Source organism: Asterias amurensis, chromosome 2 (assembly GCF_032118995.1).
Source record: "Asterias amurensis chromosome 2, ASM3211899v1".
In the NCBI taxonomy this organism is placed as follows: Eukaryota; Metazoa; Echinodermata; class Asteroidea; order Forcipulatida; family Asteriidae; genus Asterias; species Asterias amurensis.
Genome location: NC_092649.1, coordinates 29,848,508 through 29,869,296, shown reverse-complemented (window position 1 = coordinate 29,869,296; position 20,789 = coordinate 29,848,508). Strand labels below are relative to the sequence as shown.

Here is a 20,789-nt window from a genome sequence, read left to right as displayed (position 1 = left end):
ACTTTACATGTACGAGCCAGTAAACAGCTCTCTCAGGTTTAACTCTATTCAGAACGGTAATTAACAACGGGGTCTTAAAGTCCATATCAATATTCATCATAATCCATGCTAAGAGTATAAAACAAACCATTTGTTCTTTGTGAAAAGACGTCTCCAAGGAAACAGCGACTTAAAGGCACATTGATGACTAAAAAGTACATTCATTGTGCGACATTGCAAAGTAATGTTCTTATCCACAACTTTCCTTTATTTTTTTAGGCTGTATTCTGTAACAACATTTGGTGTAATCATCCGGATTCTCTAGGGTTTTTCAGGGCTTGGACCCAAGATTCATTAGTTGGATAAGCTACTTTACATTGCCTGGGGCATTTCAAATGGTTTTATTTTCTGACTTTTGTGAATTTGTTTTTAAATCTATACTAAGGTATTGTGAATGTGTGGTTAGCATACTGGCTGAAACTTGCATGTATTAGCCATGTAAATGTGTACACTAGCTTGTGCATGGGAAGAATCTAATCATCAAATTCTAAAAATTTCTGGAGCTTTTGCATGAATGAACACAACAAGAAATTGTTCAGTTGCTCATTCCAGACTGCAATATAGCTGCATTGTACATATGTCAGGTAAGCTTGATAAATCTTCCGTCTGACATAACACTCTCTCTGGCTCACCTTATCCCCTTTTTTCAGATTGTGTTTATGTTGTAACATGAATGATCTGATGCTACAGAACGTGTCCAGCCCTAGGGGCTTCCAGACTTCCCTCTGCAGTAATATTAACTTGCTACCATCCCCCTTCATAACCCAGATTTCAGCTAACAAAATTAGAGCAAATTAGGGGCCCCTGGTCCTTAGAGATTCGCATCCCATCCATAATTTCATTTCACATTCTCAAATCTTGATTAATTTGTTAGGCCATCCATGAGCACTTGTGCCGTTCTGTTCATTTTCTCTCTCCTACTCTCTCTCCCCCTCTCTTGTTGTCTAAGATGTTTGGATCTGGCGTGCACATCCATTCAGCTGTTCGTGGTCGGGGACGAATGTGGAGGGGGAAAAAAGGCTACAGGGCTATACAGAGCTTTCCATCTGTAATCAAACACGGCAGGTTTCCTGCTGTGCTGGGTGTCAAAATTGGATTATTCATTTTATCTCTCGCACTTCCCCGGGCAAACAAACTTCCAGGGAAAAACAACATGGCTAACTATTGCTTACAGTAACCCACATCAGAAGGAATGACGCAGGGGGATCAAAGCATTGCAGATAACTCCCCTCTTCCCATGTAATTACAAATAAATAAACAAGATAACATTTTTTACAAATTGAGTTACCATCATCAGCCAAACCATACAACAACCACAGATACATAAAGAACACTCTTGAGAAGTTAAACATTATGTATAAATGTTATGTTTCCCTCCATCTTTTAATCTAGTTTTAAGAGGAATATCAATTCCTACCTTCAGCTCCCCCAAGTTCTTTTCACATTAAATAATTTTTCTTCTTGTAGCCTCATACTAGTGGCTTTTAGCCTTGTTTGGGGCGATCATGCATAACAAAAAATTACTAAATAAATAAAATTATCTTATGAAAAACAGACCACAAATTTGTTTTTGTAAAATACGCGCAGTTAATGTCCACTCAATGTAAGACTAGCAGGAAATCGTTTGGATCGAACCTAAACGTTAATGACTTGTCAACCTGATGGAGGACTCTCGATTAGTGCAAACTCAACAGAAATTGTTTCAGTTGTTCAAACTATATGATGGCATTGACTGTATAACATAACTGCTGATTCTGCATGAATTTTATGTGAAACCACTTCAAAATATACTCAATAGGTTGTTTTTATGTACTGTACAAACAGTTTAGAATATATAAGAATTGCCCATATATCAGGATATAAAGACTTAAGTGTCTCAGTGAGGAGAGTCATGGTTAAGTGGTTTAGTGCATTTTATTCAATTATTCAGGTTGTATCGCAAACTTGGGTGTGATCCCTGTATGCGACAATTACAGGTTGAATGGCTTCTGATGACTGGCACCTGAGGAATTATCAAAATGGGGAGACTGCCAACTTGATAGCTCAGTTAGTAAAGCGCAGTCCTGTTAATCAAGGGATTGCAGGTTCACATCCTGAACTTGTCTATTTTTCTAAGTTCAACCCAAAATTAAATAGAGGATTAATAACAATGCAGCACTTCATGGCTGAGTAGTCGAGAGCATCAACCCCAAGTTCTGATGAGTCATTAGAGTGTGGGTTCAAATCCTGGTTATGACCCTTGTGTTCATGGGGCAAGGCACTTGAATGAATTGCTTCTCATCACCCTAGGGAGGGTAAAGATTTATAAGATGAGAATGATTATCAACTTGTGCGCCAACAGTCTGCCGGTGCTGCATACTCCAAAGGAGTTAGGTGGTAAAAAAAAAAAGTTTTAAAGTGTGTATAGAAGGTTTTTCTGTAATTTTGATTCTGGTCTTGTCAACAAAATTCTGGTGTGGTAAATATTGCGAGCTACAAGCCCTGCGGTCTTGTAGATTTCCTCCTTTCTAATTTGAGTCGTACTGCAGTATTTATTCGTTCGAAGTGTCTGACAGGTACGGAGTGAGAAACACCCTTCCCCCCTCCCTTCATAACATTACCCACACCTGGCTGACATTTGACTGAGCCCAAGTACAATAATTCAATTTCAATTATTCCACCAGGACCCTAACCCATTTGGTTTGCACGGCACATTTATCCAGTGTGCCTGAACAAAATGTCGATCGCCAAAGATAAACCATGAATTTCTGCAAGATGTAAAAAAAAAAGGGGGGGGGAATAAGGGAGCTCTCACACTATGTGTGAACGATCTACGCATCATGCATAGTTGAGTACTGACAAGGCGGCTACGGACAATTGGTTCACTGCTGTACTTTCTCCCAACTGTGTATTTGGCACCCTCAGGTAATCAAACTTTAACACGGAGAATTGTTGAGCCACTGGATGAAGACCCCGCATTGATTCCAGTCATTTTAATATGGATTTATGGGGTACGGAATAACGTTGCTGTTGTTCACTGCTGCTACTGTTCGTTAAGGTGCATCTCCATTTGATTCACTAAGTACATGCAGTGATAATAGAGTTGGCAATGTCAATAATAATAAAGTGCATACACAGTCCATCAGCTACATCTAATGCATCTAAGTATCGTGTATTATAAACACACACTAGCAGAGTGCGTATGTTGTATCATGATTATACGACTCAGATGACTTGCTTGTAATAACAGACTCAAACTTTCTGGATTGTAATTGTAATTGATTAATTTTGCCCCACCATGGCATGATTCACGGCCCACAATAAATAAAACATGACTCACTAGAAATTGTTCTCAATTCAATATTGCTGAGTCAGACAAGGCTGCCACTCTCTGGCAAAGAAAACACCTTCAAGACAATTTGGTTGGAACTTCTTCTTTTTTTCTCCCCCTAAGTTTTCACTGTTTTGTTTACATAAGAACAAAGGCATAAATTATTTGGTGCTTTTAAACAGTGGCATCGAAGCACCTTACACTGTTACTATCCCTACATTGGGCTTGAAGCATTCCTGATGAAACCATCTCAACTCCTTAGGAGTATGCAGCACCGGCAGCCAAATTGGCACACAGTTTTATAAACATTCACATCTCTACCCTTACAGGTTTAACCCCATTTTAACCCCTGGCTGATGAGAAGTAATTATGCCAAGCGTCTTGCCCAAGAACTTAAGTATCATGACTGGGATTCGAACACCCACTCATATGACGCCATTAGAACTTGAGAATGATGCACGACTACTCAGCCATGAAAAGCTATGAACTGCCATAACATTTGCATATTATTTGCATAATACATGTAGCATATTGTACATAATTACAACCAGCAGGTACTCTCTAATAAGAAAATGCCTTGCAGATATGCAAATGAGCTCATCAAATATTGAAATGATATACACAGCCATGAAGGACATGGAGTATTATACACACGTACAGTATGTAGATTGCCTTGACCAGCCAGTTTCATGACACCATTGAACACAAACAACCCTCAAACCCTGCACTTGAGAGCTTGTTTGTGATGCATTGCGTCAATGATAACATTACATTCATGAAACCTCTTGTGAAATGACGTCAACAACTACTTCTTTTCCATTTTGTAGGTTTTGAAGTTGCGTACATGTGTATCATCTGCTTGCAATTCAAGAAGACATGCATGGCAGGAATCCCTATTTAACATGCATCATATCTTTTGTGATACCTTGTTCATTCAGTTCGCATATTATTTACACAATAAATGTAGAATTGGCGCATTGGGTTGCTAATCATTCCAATCAACAACCTCTACACTCAGAGGTACCCATTTACTCCTGGGTGATGAGAAGCAATTATGGTTAAGTGTCTTTTCCAATTTAAGAAATTGACCATGCTATAGCAACCAATAGATTTGAATCGGAACACAGAATAATGTTTTGCTTACAAGTACCAAACATCAATGTGCTTTCCTGAGTTCTATGAAAATAAATCCAAGTAGGCATACTGTTCAATTGGGATTTGAACCAACGACCCTCGCACTCTAGAGCAGACATCTTAACCATTAGACAACCGAGCCTGCACAGCAGCGAAAGGCCAGTTCAATTCCTGTATTTATCACAACTATTAAAAAGTTTGAGATAACAACCCCCCCCCCCCCTTGCTCTTCTCTAGGTTTTTTTATAAAACCAAAATAGTATGAAAGTCAATTTCTAAAATATTTACAATTCTAATTAAAAAAGTTACATAAGTGACCAAATAATGAAAACAAAAACGGGTTAAAATGAATCGCCAACCCTTAAAAACTTCAAATAAAACCAAGTACATTGAATCTTCCACATTTGACTATCGCATTACAGCTTGCATCCGTCGTTCATTATAAACAGCTTAAAACAACTGTCTCTTCAACGGTACAATTTCAACCATCTGAGGAAATGGAAGTATCTTATCTAGAATGAGATGCACGAATGACTACGGAAAAAATAGCACTTCCAGTTGACTTATTACGCATTGTCAGTCATATAACCTCATCCTTAGCTATAATTACCAACATGTATTTCCACCTGGCTACTCCATTAGTACGCATAGCCTCTTGGAGAATTTCCTGATGTGTTGTTATTTAACCTAGGTAAAATGCTTGGTCACGTATATATCAGTGCATAATGGAATGTGTTTGGTCACCGAGTTTAGGTCTTTGCATTATGTGTATTTTCACTCCGAGTCCATAAAGCTATAGATTCTCTTCATGTCACATTTCTCCATTTTGCAACTGTTTTTCCTTGGTCAATGTATATTTTTTTGAATCACGTTTCAAGCATCGAACCTTGAACGCAAATATTTTGTTTGTGTTCATGAAAGGTATATCCTAACCAGGTTTTATATTTGTAGTTGAGTAGAGTTTTTGAGTCTGGTAGAGTAATAAATTGTTCATGAAAAAAAAAACATTCCTTTCTGTCGGTGTATCCTACCCAGGTTTTACTTTTGTAGTTGAACGGAAGAGTACGGTGGAGTAATAAATTGTTCCTGCATGAAGAAGAATGGAATAATTTGAATGGCCCCTGTTTTGCTCCTATATACACAGCCTTGGCCAGAGTTCACGTATATAGGTATATGTATGCCAGGAAGTGTCTTGGGTCATCAGTTTTCAGTGATGATCAACAATAACCAACCTTGCTTGCTTTCTATTCACATGGAAAAACAAAATATAAAAAGTGCAGTGCGATCCTTGCAATTGGTGGGTAATCTAAATAATATTTGATGATATTGCTACCCACACAGCCTCATTAACCAGTCAAGGTCTCTTAACACTATAAAAGAAAAGGCCAGACAATAATATGATACGTGATGGGACTTCTATAAAGCTTTTAAAGGAGAAAAACAATAAATGCTGCTAGACTGTACCTTCCAACCTGTCCTATATCACACAGAAAGTACATTCCCATTGCTAAATGTCCTTGTGCTTTAACCCTTTTCAAATACATGGATTAAAAAATCTCTATAAAAAGCAGTTAAAGAAACCATTGTGTGATCAACTTCAATGTAAGACAATTTGTGATAAATAACATATGTAAATGTTCATATAAAAGAGTATTATTAAAGGAACACGTTGCCTTGGATCGGACGAGTTGGTCAAAACAAAAGCGTTTGTAACCGTTTTTTATAAAATGCATATGGTTGGAAAGATGTTTTAAAAGTAGAATACAATGATCCACACAAGTTTGCCTCGAAATTGCGTGGTTTTCCTTCTACTGTGCGAACTAACATGGTCGGCCATTCATGGGAGTCAAAATTTTGACCCCCATAAATGGCCGACGTGTTTAGTCGACGAGGTAAAAGGAAAACCACGCAATTTCGAGGCATGTTTGTGTGGATTATTGTATTCTACTTTTACAACAGCTTTCTACCCATATGCATTTTATAAAAAACGGTTACAAAGGCTTTTCAAAGACCAACTCGACCGATCCAAGGCAACGTGTTCCTTTAAAATGAACTTATGAAAAAAGCTATATTGAGCTAGGAGACACTGGTCCATTATAGGATCGTGATTGAGTTCTATGTCTACATGAAGTCCCAGATGCTTGTTTTTGAGTACAGATAAATGGTGCAACATTCATACACGATGCAATAATCTCCCTCATGTATGTAATTACATGTGTATATGTCTAGACCATTGAAGGGAAGAGAAAATACAAGCTAATAATAACCATGTGTGAAGACAAGTAATACTCCATCATGCGTGGCAAATTTCTACTTCCACATGTCAAAAATGAGGACAAATCTGACTGGTTTATCAGTGCCATCTACATGTATACACAGAGGTCTTCTGGCCAAATGTTACATGAAACACCTGAGGACTGTGTCAAAATTCTCTCCAAGAAGGGCTCCTTGTGTTGAAAAGCATCACTATTAATATTATTTGGAGATGTAGTAATAATAAATATTTATATGTAGTCATATGAAACTGGAAACAATAGCTGGGGGACTAGTGAGATGACGAGCTATAGCCGGTCTCGCTGGTTACGTCACTGTATGATGAACCTAAAGGCAGCCCTCTAACTCAATAGTAAGTTCACCAAAGCCCCATCAAATACAAACATTGCATATTGTACAATACATTTTCTGATAGGACATTTGTTGTTGTTGTTGTTGTTGTTGTTGTTGTGGTTGTTTTTGTTGCTGTTTTTTTTAATGCAGATAACCAACAGCTTACATGTATGTGCAAATGTTGAGATGAATGAAACATTTTACAACTAATTACAAAACTAAAATCACTACAGACACAGTAACTTCACATGTGTACACCAGTGATTTGACACCACTTGTGGCTAACTGTCTGCCCATTGCCAACCAATCTGGGAGTCAAGTGTTCAAAACAAATATTGTGCACATCTTAGTCCCATCCGAACGCCACTTTCAGGAGTTGTTTTTTTCTAAAAACAATATTTGAATTGTTAACAGTTGAATGACCTGGGGGTTTGTTACTTGAGTAGATTGCGATAAAATGATGTAAGTATCAAGTATACATTGTATTCACATGAATAACTCCTCCAATAAATCTCTTTAAAACTTACTGAGGATTTAAACTGCAAGAACGCATCTAAGGTTACCAAACTTTGTACATGTCATGCCTAAATGAAGATGACTATTTCAGCATCCTAGGGGACCCTTATGAAATATACTGTGCTTAATATAATTCTTTCATGAAAACATTTGCCATTTTCACAGAACATAAACATACTCTCTCCTCTCCGTCTGCCCCCCCCCCTTGTCTCGGAGCTTAGCCTAGACAGATTGCGCATGCTGAATCTCACTGAGTACCAGTCTCAGGGGACCAGGGAGGAAGAATTGTACGATAACAGAGTCATGAAAGATGTCAGTGACACTAACTGAAAGTCAGTGACTTCATCCAGGCTTGGGATCCGGAGTTAAAGAGATGCTGACAGGGGCTGACTCCAATCATTTTGTCACATCCATTACTTGAGGGGAACCTTTCCCTTCTTATATTCAGATTAGATTGTTTGTTTGATTGTAACGTGTTTTGTGTTCAGTGCTTCATATTATGTGTAGAAAAGGCTAGAGTAAACCAGAAGGTTTTAATGTAATTGACCAGTGTGTGAAGTCAAATGCTGAAAACCATTGCCCAGTATTACAAATGTTTTCATACAAAGATTGAGATTTAACAAAAGTCATTTAAAAAAAAAACATTTATTTGATACTTGTATCAAAGTGCCTTACACTATTACTCGCCCTTTTCATTGGGCTTTAAGCATTCCTAAAACCATCTCAACTCCTTAGGAGTATGCAGCACCGGCAGCCAAGTTAGGAAACATGTTACTCATCATTCACATCAGCAACCTCTAGGTACCCCGTTACTCCTAGGTGATGAGAAGCAATGTTACATGTAGTTAAGTGTCTTGCTCAATGGACTAAAAAAGTCCTGACCAGGACACACTCTTTCTCCAAGGCTAGAATAAATTCAAATAATTTTACATTTTACATCTTTCATTCAGATCTAGGCAAATGGCCCAAACTATACAACAAGGGACATCACAAAATTGTATTGACATTCTGCATCTAGAGACATGCAGGTCGACCTACAGCAATGGTGGATACTAGCTGGGTTTTTTTTTGTGATCTTGCCATGCTACTGACGTCAAACAGACACATCTTCAACCTGCTAAATGGAGAGAACTCCCCTGGGATTGCCAAGCTAAATCTGCCAAATTATCACATTTATGGTCAAGTGAAAGATTTGTTATCTTTTCATTAGTGAAGAGATTCTAGGTTTAGTGTACCTTAGGCTGGTGCAAGGACACTCGCAAGTCATGTGTGTGTTTTTATCATGTGGGAGCTGAGGAAACATACCGAGTATTTTAATGTAATTTAGATGGGGATTTTTTGGAGCACTCTTCTTTATATTAAGATAAGACAATGTGAATTGGATGAGGAGATCCGCGACACAGACTGGGATAATCTATGCAAACATTTAATAACAAAAGATAAATCAAGAACTCATACAAGTACATATAGCTCATACTTTTTGATAGGAAAAACATATCAGTGGCAGTACATGTAGTTGAAAAGTAAAATGACTACATATCATTTATCAACATCTGAAATCTTGGTTGTTATAAAAGTTAAGATTTTGTCACTTGTTGTACTTAATGTTTTATTATTAATAATAATAACAGAAACAGGCTTTTAAAGGGTGTTTTTACAGGCAGCTCAAAGAGCTCATTATTGCTATGATAGATAGCGCACCTTTTGAACGCACCTTGTAATGGTTTACAATGTGCTACAAAGCCTACCATATACCAGGAACACCAGGGCAAACCCCCTTCTTTTAACAACAAGCGCACTGAATTCTTAAATTTCATGACACAGCACCGTCAGGGGGACCCACAGCTTTACAAAAAGACCAAGTCAAGTGTCAACACAGGAATCGAACCCAAACTCAGAACAGCTCTACCACGACTTGCCGCATGTATATTTTGGTATCTTGTGTTGTAGCTTTACATTTTATATAGAAGCCATAATGATCATTGCTAGATTACCCTATAAAAAGGATTGTTATAAAACAGTTAATTAATTAAATTAAATAAATAAATAAATAAATGCATTTACAAAAATGCCTAAATGAATCCGTGTAAAAAATAAAGCATGTCTTTAAATATTCTGTTAGATAAAGACCAATCATTTATCATTGCAATACTTCTTTAGTCAATATCTTTTTTAATACAAAAAGGGTTTTGTGGGATTGTCATTTCATGATCTAAAATAACATTGACTTTCACTGTAGCTTGAAAATAAAACAGCCCGTAATGTTTTTTATATTTAATTTTTGTTTTGTGTCTTTGTGATGTTAGCTGTCACTAAATCTGCAATGTATTATTTACTTTGAGTATTGTGGATTATTAAATGTCTCTCTCTAATTTTCAAATTGAAAGGAGAGTTTGTTTTTTAAATGTTATCATAGTTAAATAAGACTGTCCAGTCAGACAGACAAGTGTGGCTGCAAATGAGCTGACAGAGAGAAGCAGACTTAGCAATAACGCCCCACCCAACCAAAAGCCACTATCAACCCCTTAATTGCGTGTAATTGTGCCTTCGCATTTTCCAAATTAATGGTGTTACTGTGGCACTCTTCATAATCCAGCCCGAATTCCCCCCGATCAATGCAGCATTCGGGAAGTGGTGTACATGTGTAATTAATGCCCTAATTAAATTTCAAAGGCTGCAAAGGGTCCAGGACCTGACTGACGTCACGGCGTTGCCTGGGTAATGCTCTCTGGTTATGTAAGGGAAACATGGCCAGAGTTGTGGGCTTACATTCATGATCACCACCCCTACCCCCCCCCCCACCCACCTACCATCTATCTACATATCTCAGACAAAAACTGCTTAAATGTGTGTTTGATTGGACTAAGGGAAGCTGCTAATTGAATATCAAATTCCCAAAAATTAATTGATCCGCAACGTCAAGTTTGAGATGGTTTTTAAGTACATTTCATTTGTCAACTATATGTTACTCCAAATTGCTTTCTGACTAAGCAGTAAAACTGTTGGCCCCTCTTGGGAGCCAGGAGCTAAACACAATGACATGAATAATTTATAATGGCATGAATTATTTCTTTTATAACGCACAGGTTCATCTCATTTAAAACATTAATATATAATGCAAATAAGCTGATTTGAAAGTGGCCGCATAAAACAGAATTTACCCCAATAATGTTTTATTCAAATTTATCTTGCCAGGGAAGTTTTTCTGCTCAAATCAGTGACAGTGTTGGAGCAGTCTGGGGTTGGGTAAACTGAGGAGGGGTTGGGGATCAAGGGTTTAGATAGGAGGTGTAGAAGCTTGTGCTTAGTGTTGAAGTATACCTCCCCACCCCCCACCCCCCCCCCCCCAAAAAAAAAAAAACCCCAAAAACAAGAAACTGATGAAACAGGAAGATCGCCAACAAAGATAGCTCAGTTGTAGAGCATCGGCATGTTAAACCGGAGAATGTTGGTTCAAATTCAGCTCTTATTAATTTATCTTTCTTCAACTCCTAACTATTTTATGTTATTTTCATTAAAATACAGAACCATATAATAATGTTACAGTCACTCCTGCATGATGTCATATGTCCACCCATCCATTCAGTGTACATTAAAATGAGCCCAGACTACATTCCACAGCAATGATAAATATTTGTACTACGGTAGCGATGTAGACATTCATGCATTCATCACATCCAAGCAAGCCAAGAATCTAAGTAAGAAGTAGTGGCTGCCCCATCCATGAAAATTGCCTTCCACCATGGCTGAACACTGCGAGCTCCCACAGTCCCTCTGCTACTAATTGCCTTTTACTAAGTGGAGTGAAACTTAGGCATAGACAAATGGATTTGCAAATAGAGTATAGTAATGACCATGTTTGTGCTTGGACTAGTACCTGCAAATATACATGGCTAAAATAATGGTCGTTCAGATGCTGGCAGTCTTCCAGTTGTATACTGGCCAAGTACTGGAATTAACACTTCGCATTTGCATATAAAGTGTCTGGGAATTATCCAAAATTAAACTAAAAACTAATTAGTTTTTCTGATGAGTTCATGGATAACACTATTGTTAAGAGCATTTGTTTCCAAATAAACACAATATCAGATGCACTTTTACAGAACATCTAGTGAGGCAACTGTAACTGACCATGGGCTTCAGATGACTAAACAAAAATCAACATTTTCTTGTGCGTGTGCGACTTCACTTATAATCGCATAAATTGCTACTGAAATAGCAATATATGCTGAAGTTAACATCAACAACATTATATTTAAGCAGATTATGTATAAAAAAAAATGTACTGGAGGGATGCACATTTGCGCTGCTATAAGCCCCATCAATGACCACCAGTAGTCCTGCATTCTCCTGAAGACGAGTATACAGTTCGAAACAGCGAGACCACACTCGCTCTGTTCAGAGCCTACACTCCCTCAAAAGAGATTTATGGTTGTATCCGCAAGTTTACTTCTTATTCATAGTTTCTTTTGATATTATTTGATATGTAAGATCTGTCTGCACAGGTGCAAGTAAATCCGCAGAGCATAGAGTTTTTTATTATTTTTGCTGGTTATTTCATGTTACATAACTTCTCCCTCCTGACCATTACTATATTTTTAAGTTGGCAGTTACATTACGACAGCAGCATGGGATAATAATCCTTTGATCAGCCCCTCATTTGGCTTTACTAGTATTTCTACCTCCATGGTCTACTGAACAGTGTTATAATTTTCAACAATTCCGTCCAAACTATCAGAAGATCATAAAGTACTTATAAACAACAAAGAAACACTGACAAATTGCACTTACCTCTGCTAATCTATCTGCCTCTTTTTTGCGTGAAACAAAGGCATTCCCACTCGCATTCTTCGCTAGTCGTATTCGGGCAAGCCTTGCTTTCTGTAAAAACACACAGTGAGAAAATAAAATATTAATCAACATCCAAGTCAACTGAATGACAATTGCCTTTTAGCATGTCATGGTTGAGTGGTCTAGAGCATCGGGCTGAACTTCTTGGCCAAATTTCATGGCCTTGCTTAATTACTATAAATTCTATGAGCCAAAAGTGCAGAGTTCCAGGATAAGCAGAACCATGAAAATGGGCCCTGGTGGCTGTGTCATCAGAGTGTAGGTTCGAATCCAGGTCTCGACACTTGTTTCTTGGGTAAGACAAATTGCTTTTCATCTTACAGGAGTAAATGGTACCTAGAATGAGAATGATAAGCAACCTTGGCGCCATTTTGGTTGCTGGTGCTGCATACTCCAAAGGAGTTGAGATGAATTCAGGAATGCTAAAGACCCAATAAACAGGGGTAGAAATAGTGTAATGGCTTTGACACAATGTTTAACAGTCTGCTGTTATTATAACATAAATGACAAAAACAAGGGTTCAAAAACAAAGGTTGTGAGATATTTGCAGGTTTTTTTTTAATGAGCTTGAATTCAAACTGCAACATTAAAAGATTAAACCTCATCACAGACTCATTTATTACAAGTAGGAGTCCACAGAGCCTGGCTGGCTGGCTTCTCCTGAAGACTCATTAGTTTTATTCTCAGACATGCTCATATAAATGAATAATAAATGAAGCTCGCCCAACGATTAATTAATTCGCAATACAAAGTTTTTTCTCTTACACTGTGCCAAACTGATCAAGGTGAACAAAATTAGAATCATGTACAATCCAGGGAACATATATGTGTTCGTATGTTACACAAACACAGCAATGCAAACCTCTATCCATCATTTCAAATTACACACAAATGTCAAACAGTATTAGGTGATCCATGGTGCAAGACAGGATGCAAATTTAGGATCACATTTAATTGAAACCGCCTCAAAGGAAACTTCCAGATCTTTTCATCGGACAAACTTGTCATGCGGTATATTTAGTCCACTTAAGGAAATCATACTCAATGAATATTTTGTTTGCCCACTATACAATGGAGAAGTCTTTATTACATTCAAAACCCAGCAAGATCGAGTATCTTTTCCAATATTCAACTAGGCCAAACCAATAACAACTAATTCTCAAGTTGTGTGACACATAATACAATGTAGTCCTCGCCCAACGCACTTCATCCTTCAATTCGAGGTACTTTAAATGTCATGCATAATCAGAAGATGGGTATAGATGCAACACATGAGAGATATAGTGCTGACATTGCATACATGCGCCTGGACAAGAGCCCCGGGCAATAATGCTCCTAGACTTCTCAAGGGGAGGCGTCTCTTAATAAATATACTGTGTACAAGTATTGAAGGTAAGGTAAAAAGAGTCACGTTTAGTAATACAATCAAATAAAAAGTGCAGGTTACAATTCTCTGGAGACACACTGGTACCAAAGACCATGGGGTCAGCTTTCAACAATTACAATTATTCTCATCCATTGACAAGAAAGTGCGTCATTTGCGCATGCTGGCAATGAAATTATACATTTCGTAATTGGTTGCCCTATTGTATTCGACTAAATTTGGATAGATAATAGAAATTTGCATCAGGGTAATTATTATTTGTGTTGCCCATACTGATGTGTGTTTTATAGCACTTTCTACATAATACTCCAGTGGGGTTCGAACCCAACCTTTTCCATACTAGAGGATGTCTTACCACTAGACCACTGAGGTAGCTACTAAGTTAGAGAATCTGATCTGCCTCCAGCTACCAGACAAGCTTGATGGTCTAGTGGTAAGACATCTGCTCTAAAATGATGTGTTTGAATTTCACACAAGTATAAATATGACTGTGGGTTTTTTCACCGGACTCAAAAAGTACCAAGTATACAGCGCTAACATAATATTATTCAAAAAAATTTCAAATTGCATGTCTGTCCACAAAGTCCTACATGAACTAAGTTAAATGACTGGCTTAATTTGTAAATCAGTGCCTCCTAAACTGAAGACACTTTATTTAACACAACCATACGCGCTCCGAGAAAGGTGTTTGACATTTTAGATCTTTAATTAGAAGAGATGGCATAACAGTCACCTGCTTTAATTTTACCATAAATGGTAAGATCGGATCTCTCTCTTTCCAAACTACGTAAGTATTAGCTTGGTTTATGGAGGTTGAACATGGACAAATTGCAGCTTTTTGACAAAATAATCTTGGTGATCAGGCCTGAGTGTATTGTTGGTTGTCTTCTTCTTCTATATTTTGTTATGCTGGGGCGACAACAAGTGTGGGCGACAACAAACGCCAACTGTGGATGTGACCTAATCTCTTTATATGGAAAGGAATGAGGTTAAACCTTTACAGCCAATCAGCTCCAAAGGACTCTCAAGTGAGACCCTTAGGGATGACATTCTTCCTGTTCAGTTTAAGATAAAAATAGGGGATTGGAATTGTACTGTACTATTTAAAAAAAAAAAAACTCATGCACTTTTAGTAATTCAATTTAACTTTGAATAATCTAAGAGATTTTTTAGGATTTTTAAAGATTTTTATAGTATAATTTTCTTTCAAAATGAAAAAGGGGATCACATGTGTACATGATAGTTCTAAATTAAAGTTTTGCAGAATTTCACAATATCTTTGAATTGTTTTCTGAGAAAAATAAAAATCCTAAGTTAGTACCGGTAATTAGGTGAGGTTATAGCAGCACTATGTGTAAATCTCTTTTTTGTTGGTTCTGAAAAGACTAATGTTTGACAACTCTTTTCATGGTGTTGAGTTTTTGGTGTTGGTTCTTTTGAGAATCCCCTATTTATATGGGTTCTTTTGAGAACCAACACTACTCAATAGAACTTAAAAGAACTGGACACTATCGGTAATCACCCAAAATAATAGTTAGTATAAAAACGTACTTGTTAACGATCAATGGAGAGCTGTTGATTGTGTTAAAACATTGTTAGAAACAGCTCCCTCTAAAGTAATGTAGTTTTTGAAAAAGAAGTAATTTCTCACTAAAATATTTGAATTTGATTCTGAAACCTCAGAATTTGATTTTGAGGTCTGGAAATCAAGCATCTGAAAGCACACAACTTGTCTTCCATAATTCTCTCGCAATTTCGACGACCAATTGAGCTCAAATTTTCACAGGTTTGCTATTTTATGCCTATGTTGAGATACATCAAGTGAGAAGACTGGTCTTTAACAATTACCTGTAGTGTACAATGTCTTTAAACCACTTGTTGGATTATGCTTTCAGATTGGACTTCATGAAGCAGTACATGTAGGTACTATGTGCTGTGTAAAGTACCCAATATGCATATATCAGTGTTTCTGGCATAGCAGATTCCATCGCATCACCTAGTAAACCCTTACTGGGTGCTAGATAATGCGCGTCTCTGCAAACCCGGTTAACAAATATGGGCCTTTTGAATCAATCGCCTGTAGATAAAGTGGTATAAGAACTGAATGTACTTAATGTAAAAAAATGTACTAGTGACTGAATATTAAATTTAAAACTAAAAAACATATATTTTCTCCTATAAGTAAACTCCTAATTGGAATATGACAGCTTTACAAAACTTAGTCTGACCTTAGCCCCTCGTTAAAACTTGATCCCTCCCACCATATTCATCAGTTTTATGAATCAAGTTTGTGTTTTCTGCTGAATACAGAACTGTGTGGTTGTTGAATACGCAATGAGTTGCAGGTGAACCAGTGCGGCACATTAACACCAAGTAAATGCGTAAGTTGGCCAGACGCAATAAAATTTTCTTCACTCTGTTGGACAAAGCGGCTGGTCTGGTGGCAAACAACTCCACAACGCGCTGCAGTGATGGCCAGATGAGTACATGTGGTGGAGTGACGTCAGCGCGGCAAGGTCTTCACACATAGTGTGTGCATAATGAGTTTCACACCCATTCATTACATAGTTAATCAGCCACGACTGTGTATATGTGCACGCCCCTACATTGTGTCAATAATATATGTAAATTTAAACAAGGTGTTAGAAAGTATTGGTTGGACAGGTGGGTCTAAATGGTGTTTGCTACTGTTGCTTTATATTGAAGGGATTATTCATATTGGATTGTAAATCTCTTATTGCTTGATATCTCCAAATATAAAACAAAACAAAAAAAATCAATTTTTCTAAATGATACATTTGCATCGGGATAAAGAATATTACTTGGTTTTATCCGTACACCATTATATGTAAAGTGCTACATACTCAGTCCTATAAAAAATTTGTACGACATTTTACTCATGTGGGATTCAAACCCAAGACCTTTGCCATTCTAGAGCAGATGTCTTACCACTAGACCACCTGGTATCTAGAGGCTGTCACATTAAGGTCTTGCTATATCAAAACTAACTATTAATCATTCCAATAAAATAAAAAATAGCAAGCAAAAGTATTTATACGAATTTTTGCACCATCTTTAACCGTGTAAGTCACAGTGAATGTTATGTAAATATTTTTTCATTTTACAATGACAGCCTGCTTTGAAATGGAAGACTTGTTTTTAACATGTTTCTTTTAAGAATATCTAATATTTGATATTTGAGATCAGTCCAGTGTTTTTCAGGTGATTCTTTTAAAACCATGTAAGTTACAGTGAATGTAAATTTGTATGTAAACATTTAAACTGCTAGATGTACTGTATGTCTTTTTTATACTGCACTATCATTATTTTTATTTTACAATGACAGCCTGCTCTGAGATGAAAGAGTTTACTGCCAATATTTGTTAATACTTTCTTTTAGAATATTTAATATTTGATACTGAGATCAGTCCAGTCTTATTCGGGTGATTCTTTTTTATTTATTTTATTTTGCCGTACACCTGTTGTCCGTCTTGCTAATGGCGCCAACGACTAATTACATGCACTGAGTCTGAGGGAGAACCCTGGATGGGTCAGACCCGGAGTAGAAAAGAACTGTTAATGCTGCGTCAGGCTTAACTTAGAAGCCCGACCTTAAACCAGGGGCTGAATTATGTATGACTACACATACATGCATGGCTGGGAGTACATCAAAGGCTCTAAAAGGACATTATGGCAGACGGAAATTAAAAGGTTTACAAGTACAATGGTTATTTCAACGACTGAGCTCAATTTATGAAATTGTACTTAAAGCCGTAGACAGTATTAAAAACTACCAGCAGTGGAAACAACAATAATTTTGCCATTTTTAAGCTAAGCTTACTGGTTCTGGCCCTGTTAATCCTGAAGAAACAAAGTATGCAAAAAATTATTACAATTTTTAAGGAAATTGTCTTTGATCTGGGGCTTCATACGGGCTGCTCAATGAAAGCGAAAAATTTGTGAACTGATACTATGTAGAAGCAGAATCAATCCTTTCTTCACTCCTATAGACTAGGCAGTTTGGCTAAAGTTTTGCCTAATCCATCTAACATTCTCTTTTTCTTACTATAGGGATCAAATTAGGAGGATATTTTATCGAATTTCACAACATCAAAGGCTCAAATTTTTACTGGACCGGAATTTGTTGTACAGGCAGAATAAAAAAGATGAAGACAAAACGCGATCTACTTTTGTAACATTGGTTGTTATTTGCACAAGCCCCAAGAGCGGATTTCTTATTTATACTTGGAACAGAATTGCAAAATATTCATCAGACTCAAAGATAAGGTTTAAAGACCCTGGACACTAATGGTAATTGTCAAAGACCAGTCTTCTCACTTGTTGTATCTCAACGTATGCATAAAATAACAAACCTGTGAAAATTTGAGTTCAATTGGTCTTCAAAGTTGCAAGATAATAATGAAAGAAAAAACACCCTTGTCACACGAAGTTGTGTGCTTTCAGATGCTTCTATTAAATCTGAGGTCTAAAAATCAAATTTGTGGAAAATAACTCCTTTCTTGAAAACTACGTTACTTCAGAGGGAGCTGCTTCTCACAATGGTTTATACTCCCAACAGCTCCCCAATACTCGTTGCCAAGAAATGTTTTATGCAAGTAATTATTTTGAGTAATTACCAATAGTGTCCACTGCCTTTAAACATCACTTTTTGTACACAGTGGGTATTAATAAAATCACTATTATTATTCAATTGAAAAACACTGGACAGTGGGACTTGTCTGATTATGATTTCACTGGCCCAAGGCTAAAACCACTAGCCTCAGGCCAGTGCGAGCCAGTAATAGTTTTGAGTTCAAACTCCACATCTAATTGGACTTGGATGGGATTGAGTACGCCTGACCCTATTATAAGCAACAAAGTTTGGGCCTACTGGCCCCAGTCCTTCTGAATCCTTCACTTTGGCAATTGGATAGAAGAATTTGGGACTGTAAAGATTCACTGGTTAGCAAGGAAGTCTGGCGTATCTCAGTGGATACTTCACAAAGCATTCTTTGCTTACGCAGCTAGCGCAGAAATTCTGGCTTAGAAATCCACGGTAAGCACAGAGCAATGACATTGGGCCCAGCCCAGCCAGCATGATTATGTAAATTGTTACAATTCTCAAAATTCACATCAAAATACCATACCCTTCCAGTGCAAAACATCAAACGATGTCATATAATAATTATTATTTATGTGGGTATGTACATTTCTGTACAGGGAATGTTTGCTTCATTCCTGAATATCCATGATATTCAATCAAATAGGACATTGGATTCAACCTTTTGACTATTAAAAAAATTCCTGAGTGGAATGTACAGACCCATTCACTGTTGACGTCCAGTGGCGTTATGTTTGAAATGTGGCTCTTCTCAGGCATCTGAAAGCACACAAGTCTAGAAACAAGGTTATTTTTTTCTTTCAAAATCTTCTAGCAACTTTGAGTATACTGGTTTTCGGCAGTTAATACCAAAAGTACACCCTGTCTTTAAGATGTACAATGGTCTTGAAATATACAAAATGCATATTCAACTCCTCTGTTCAGATCTAATATTTATATTGCTATTTGTTAGACTGAAATACGGATGCAATTGAAGAAGTAACATATTGTGAGCTATATTTTAGTTAAGTTTGCATACATATGCCATTGGTATCAGCTATATAATAACACTTGATATTCACTTGACGTCACAGTCTTGGATATTTCTAAGGACCCCGTCTGCAATGTGAGAAGACATCAGCTAGTTTTCTATCCACCATAGTTAATCATTGCACAGGCCAACTGGCCAGCTGGTGGATTTCATCTTAGATCTTGTCACAGCGGTCAGCCACATACGGTCCTTGGCTATACAACCGTGTTGAATAGGCATGTAATGAGTGAAATTCTGACCCATGACACACAAAGATGCAGTACGGAGAAGATCACGGAGCTAAGCCGAATGATATTCAGAATTAACCGCCTCTGTCCCTCTGTGGGGGAAACGAGCAGAGCGCGGCTGGTGCATGGCTGTGTATGCTACACAATAGAATGTCCTGGTGAGTATACACATTGTCAGCCGTCCAAATGACACCAAACCAAAAATGTTCCCAGAGTTGTCTGCTATAAGCCAGCCCATTAATACACGTCATCGGATATGAAGAGGTTATTCTTCTTGAAAGAGAAATTAATTCCAATACTTTCCCAGGTAAAAAACATCAAATCTTCCCATTTAAAACATGCACTGATACTTTTTGTTATACTCTTAATACCTGTTATACCTCTTAAACCACATCCAAATCCAATGACTTTTCCTACGGCCAATGACAGCAGATACAGAGACTTGATTGCCAATGAGGGCCAAGCAAATTTTTCTATCACAAAATAATTCCTAAAAGCCTTTAATTCCTAAAAGGCCCAAAACTGAATTTTGAATTTTAGTAAATTTCTTTTGACTCAACCACCCACAGGCACAATTTTGAAGGGGAAAAATGTTCTTTTTTTACATTGTCTATTCTGAATAACATCTATTTATCAAATGATACTCTGAGTGACGGATCGATAATAGCATTCTTTACATTTTATAAATAAAATTCCTCCACAAAAGTGGATAACACAGGAACTGCCAGGTCTTTTGTGGTGGCTAACGTGGCTAAAGTTCACTAATGTCAATGCACAAAATTTCCAGTGTTTGCCCCCTTTTATAATTGTTTTCGCCTGTTGTATAATTCTTTGATTCTTCTTCAATGAACTGAGACTTGCTACTTTTTTTTCATTCAAAACTTTTGTGTAGTTACTTAACTAGGCGCCAATAAGTATTTGTATTGTTACATACATAAAGCATTTCGGATTCACAAACAGTAATTTATCGAATGATCCTTTCAGTTACTAGATCCAGCGCCGAATACAGAGCAACATTTTAAGGCAGCACAAGGGGTGCACAGTTTTAGCTTTCTAGGGGCACACTACTA

The 20,789-nt window shown here is 37.3% G+C and overlaps 1 protein-coding gene across 2 annotated transcripts in view; it reads right to left on the bottom strand.

The window, feature by feature from the left end:
- LOC139933812 (potassium voltage-gated channel protein Shal-like) overlaps positions 1-20,789 on the bottom strand; it is a 102,177-nt gene that overhangs the window by 59,090 nt on the left and 22,298 nt on the right. For both annotated transcript variants that reach the window (XM_071928027.1, XM_071928028.1), the window contains exon 3: positions 12,398-12,487. In XM_071928027.1, the coding sequence (XP_071784128.1) occupies positions 12,398-12,487 (90 nt within the window). The remainder of the gene's footprint in view (positions 1-12,397; positions 12,488-20,789) is intronic.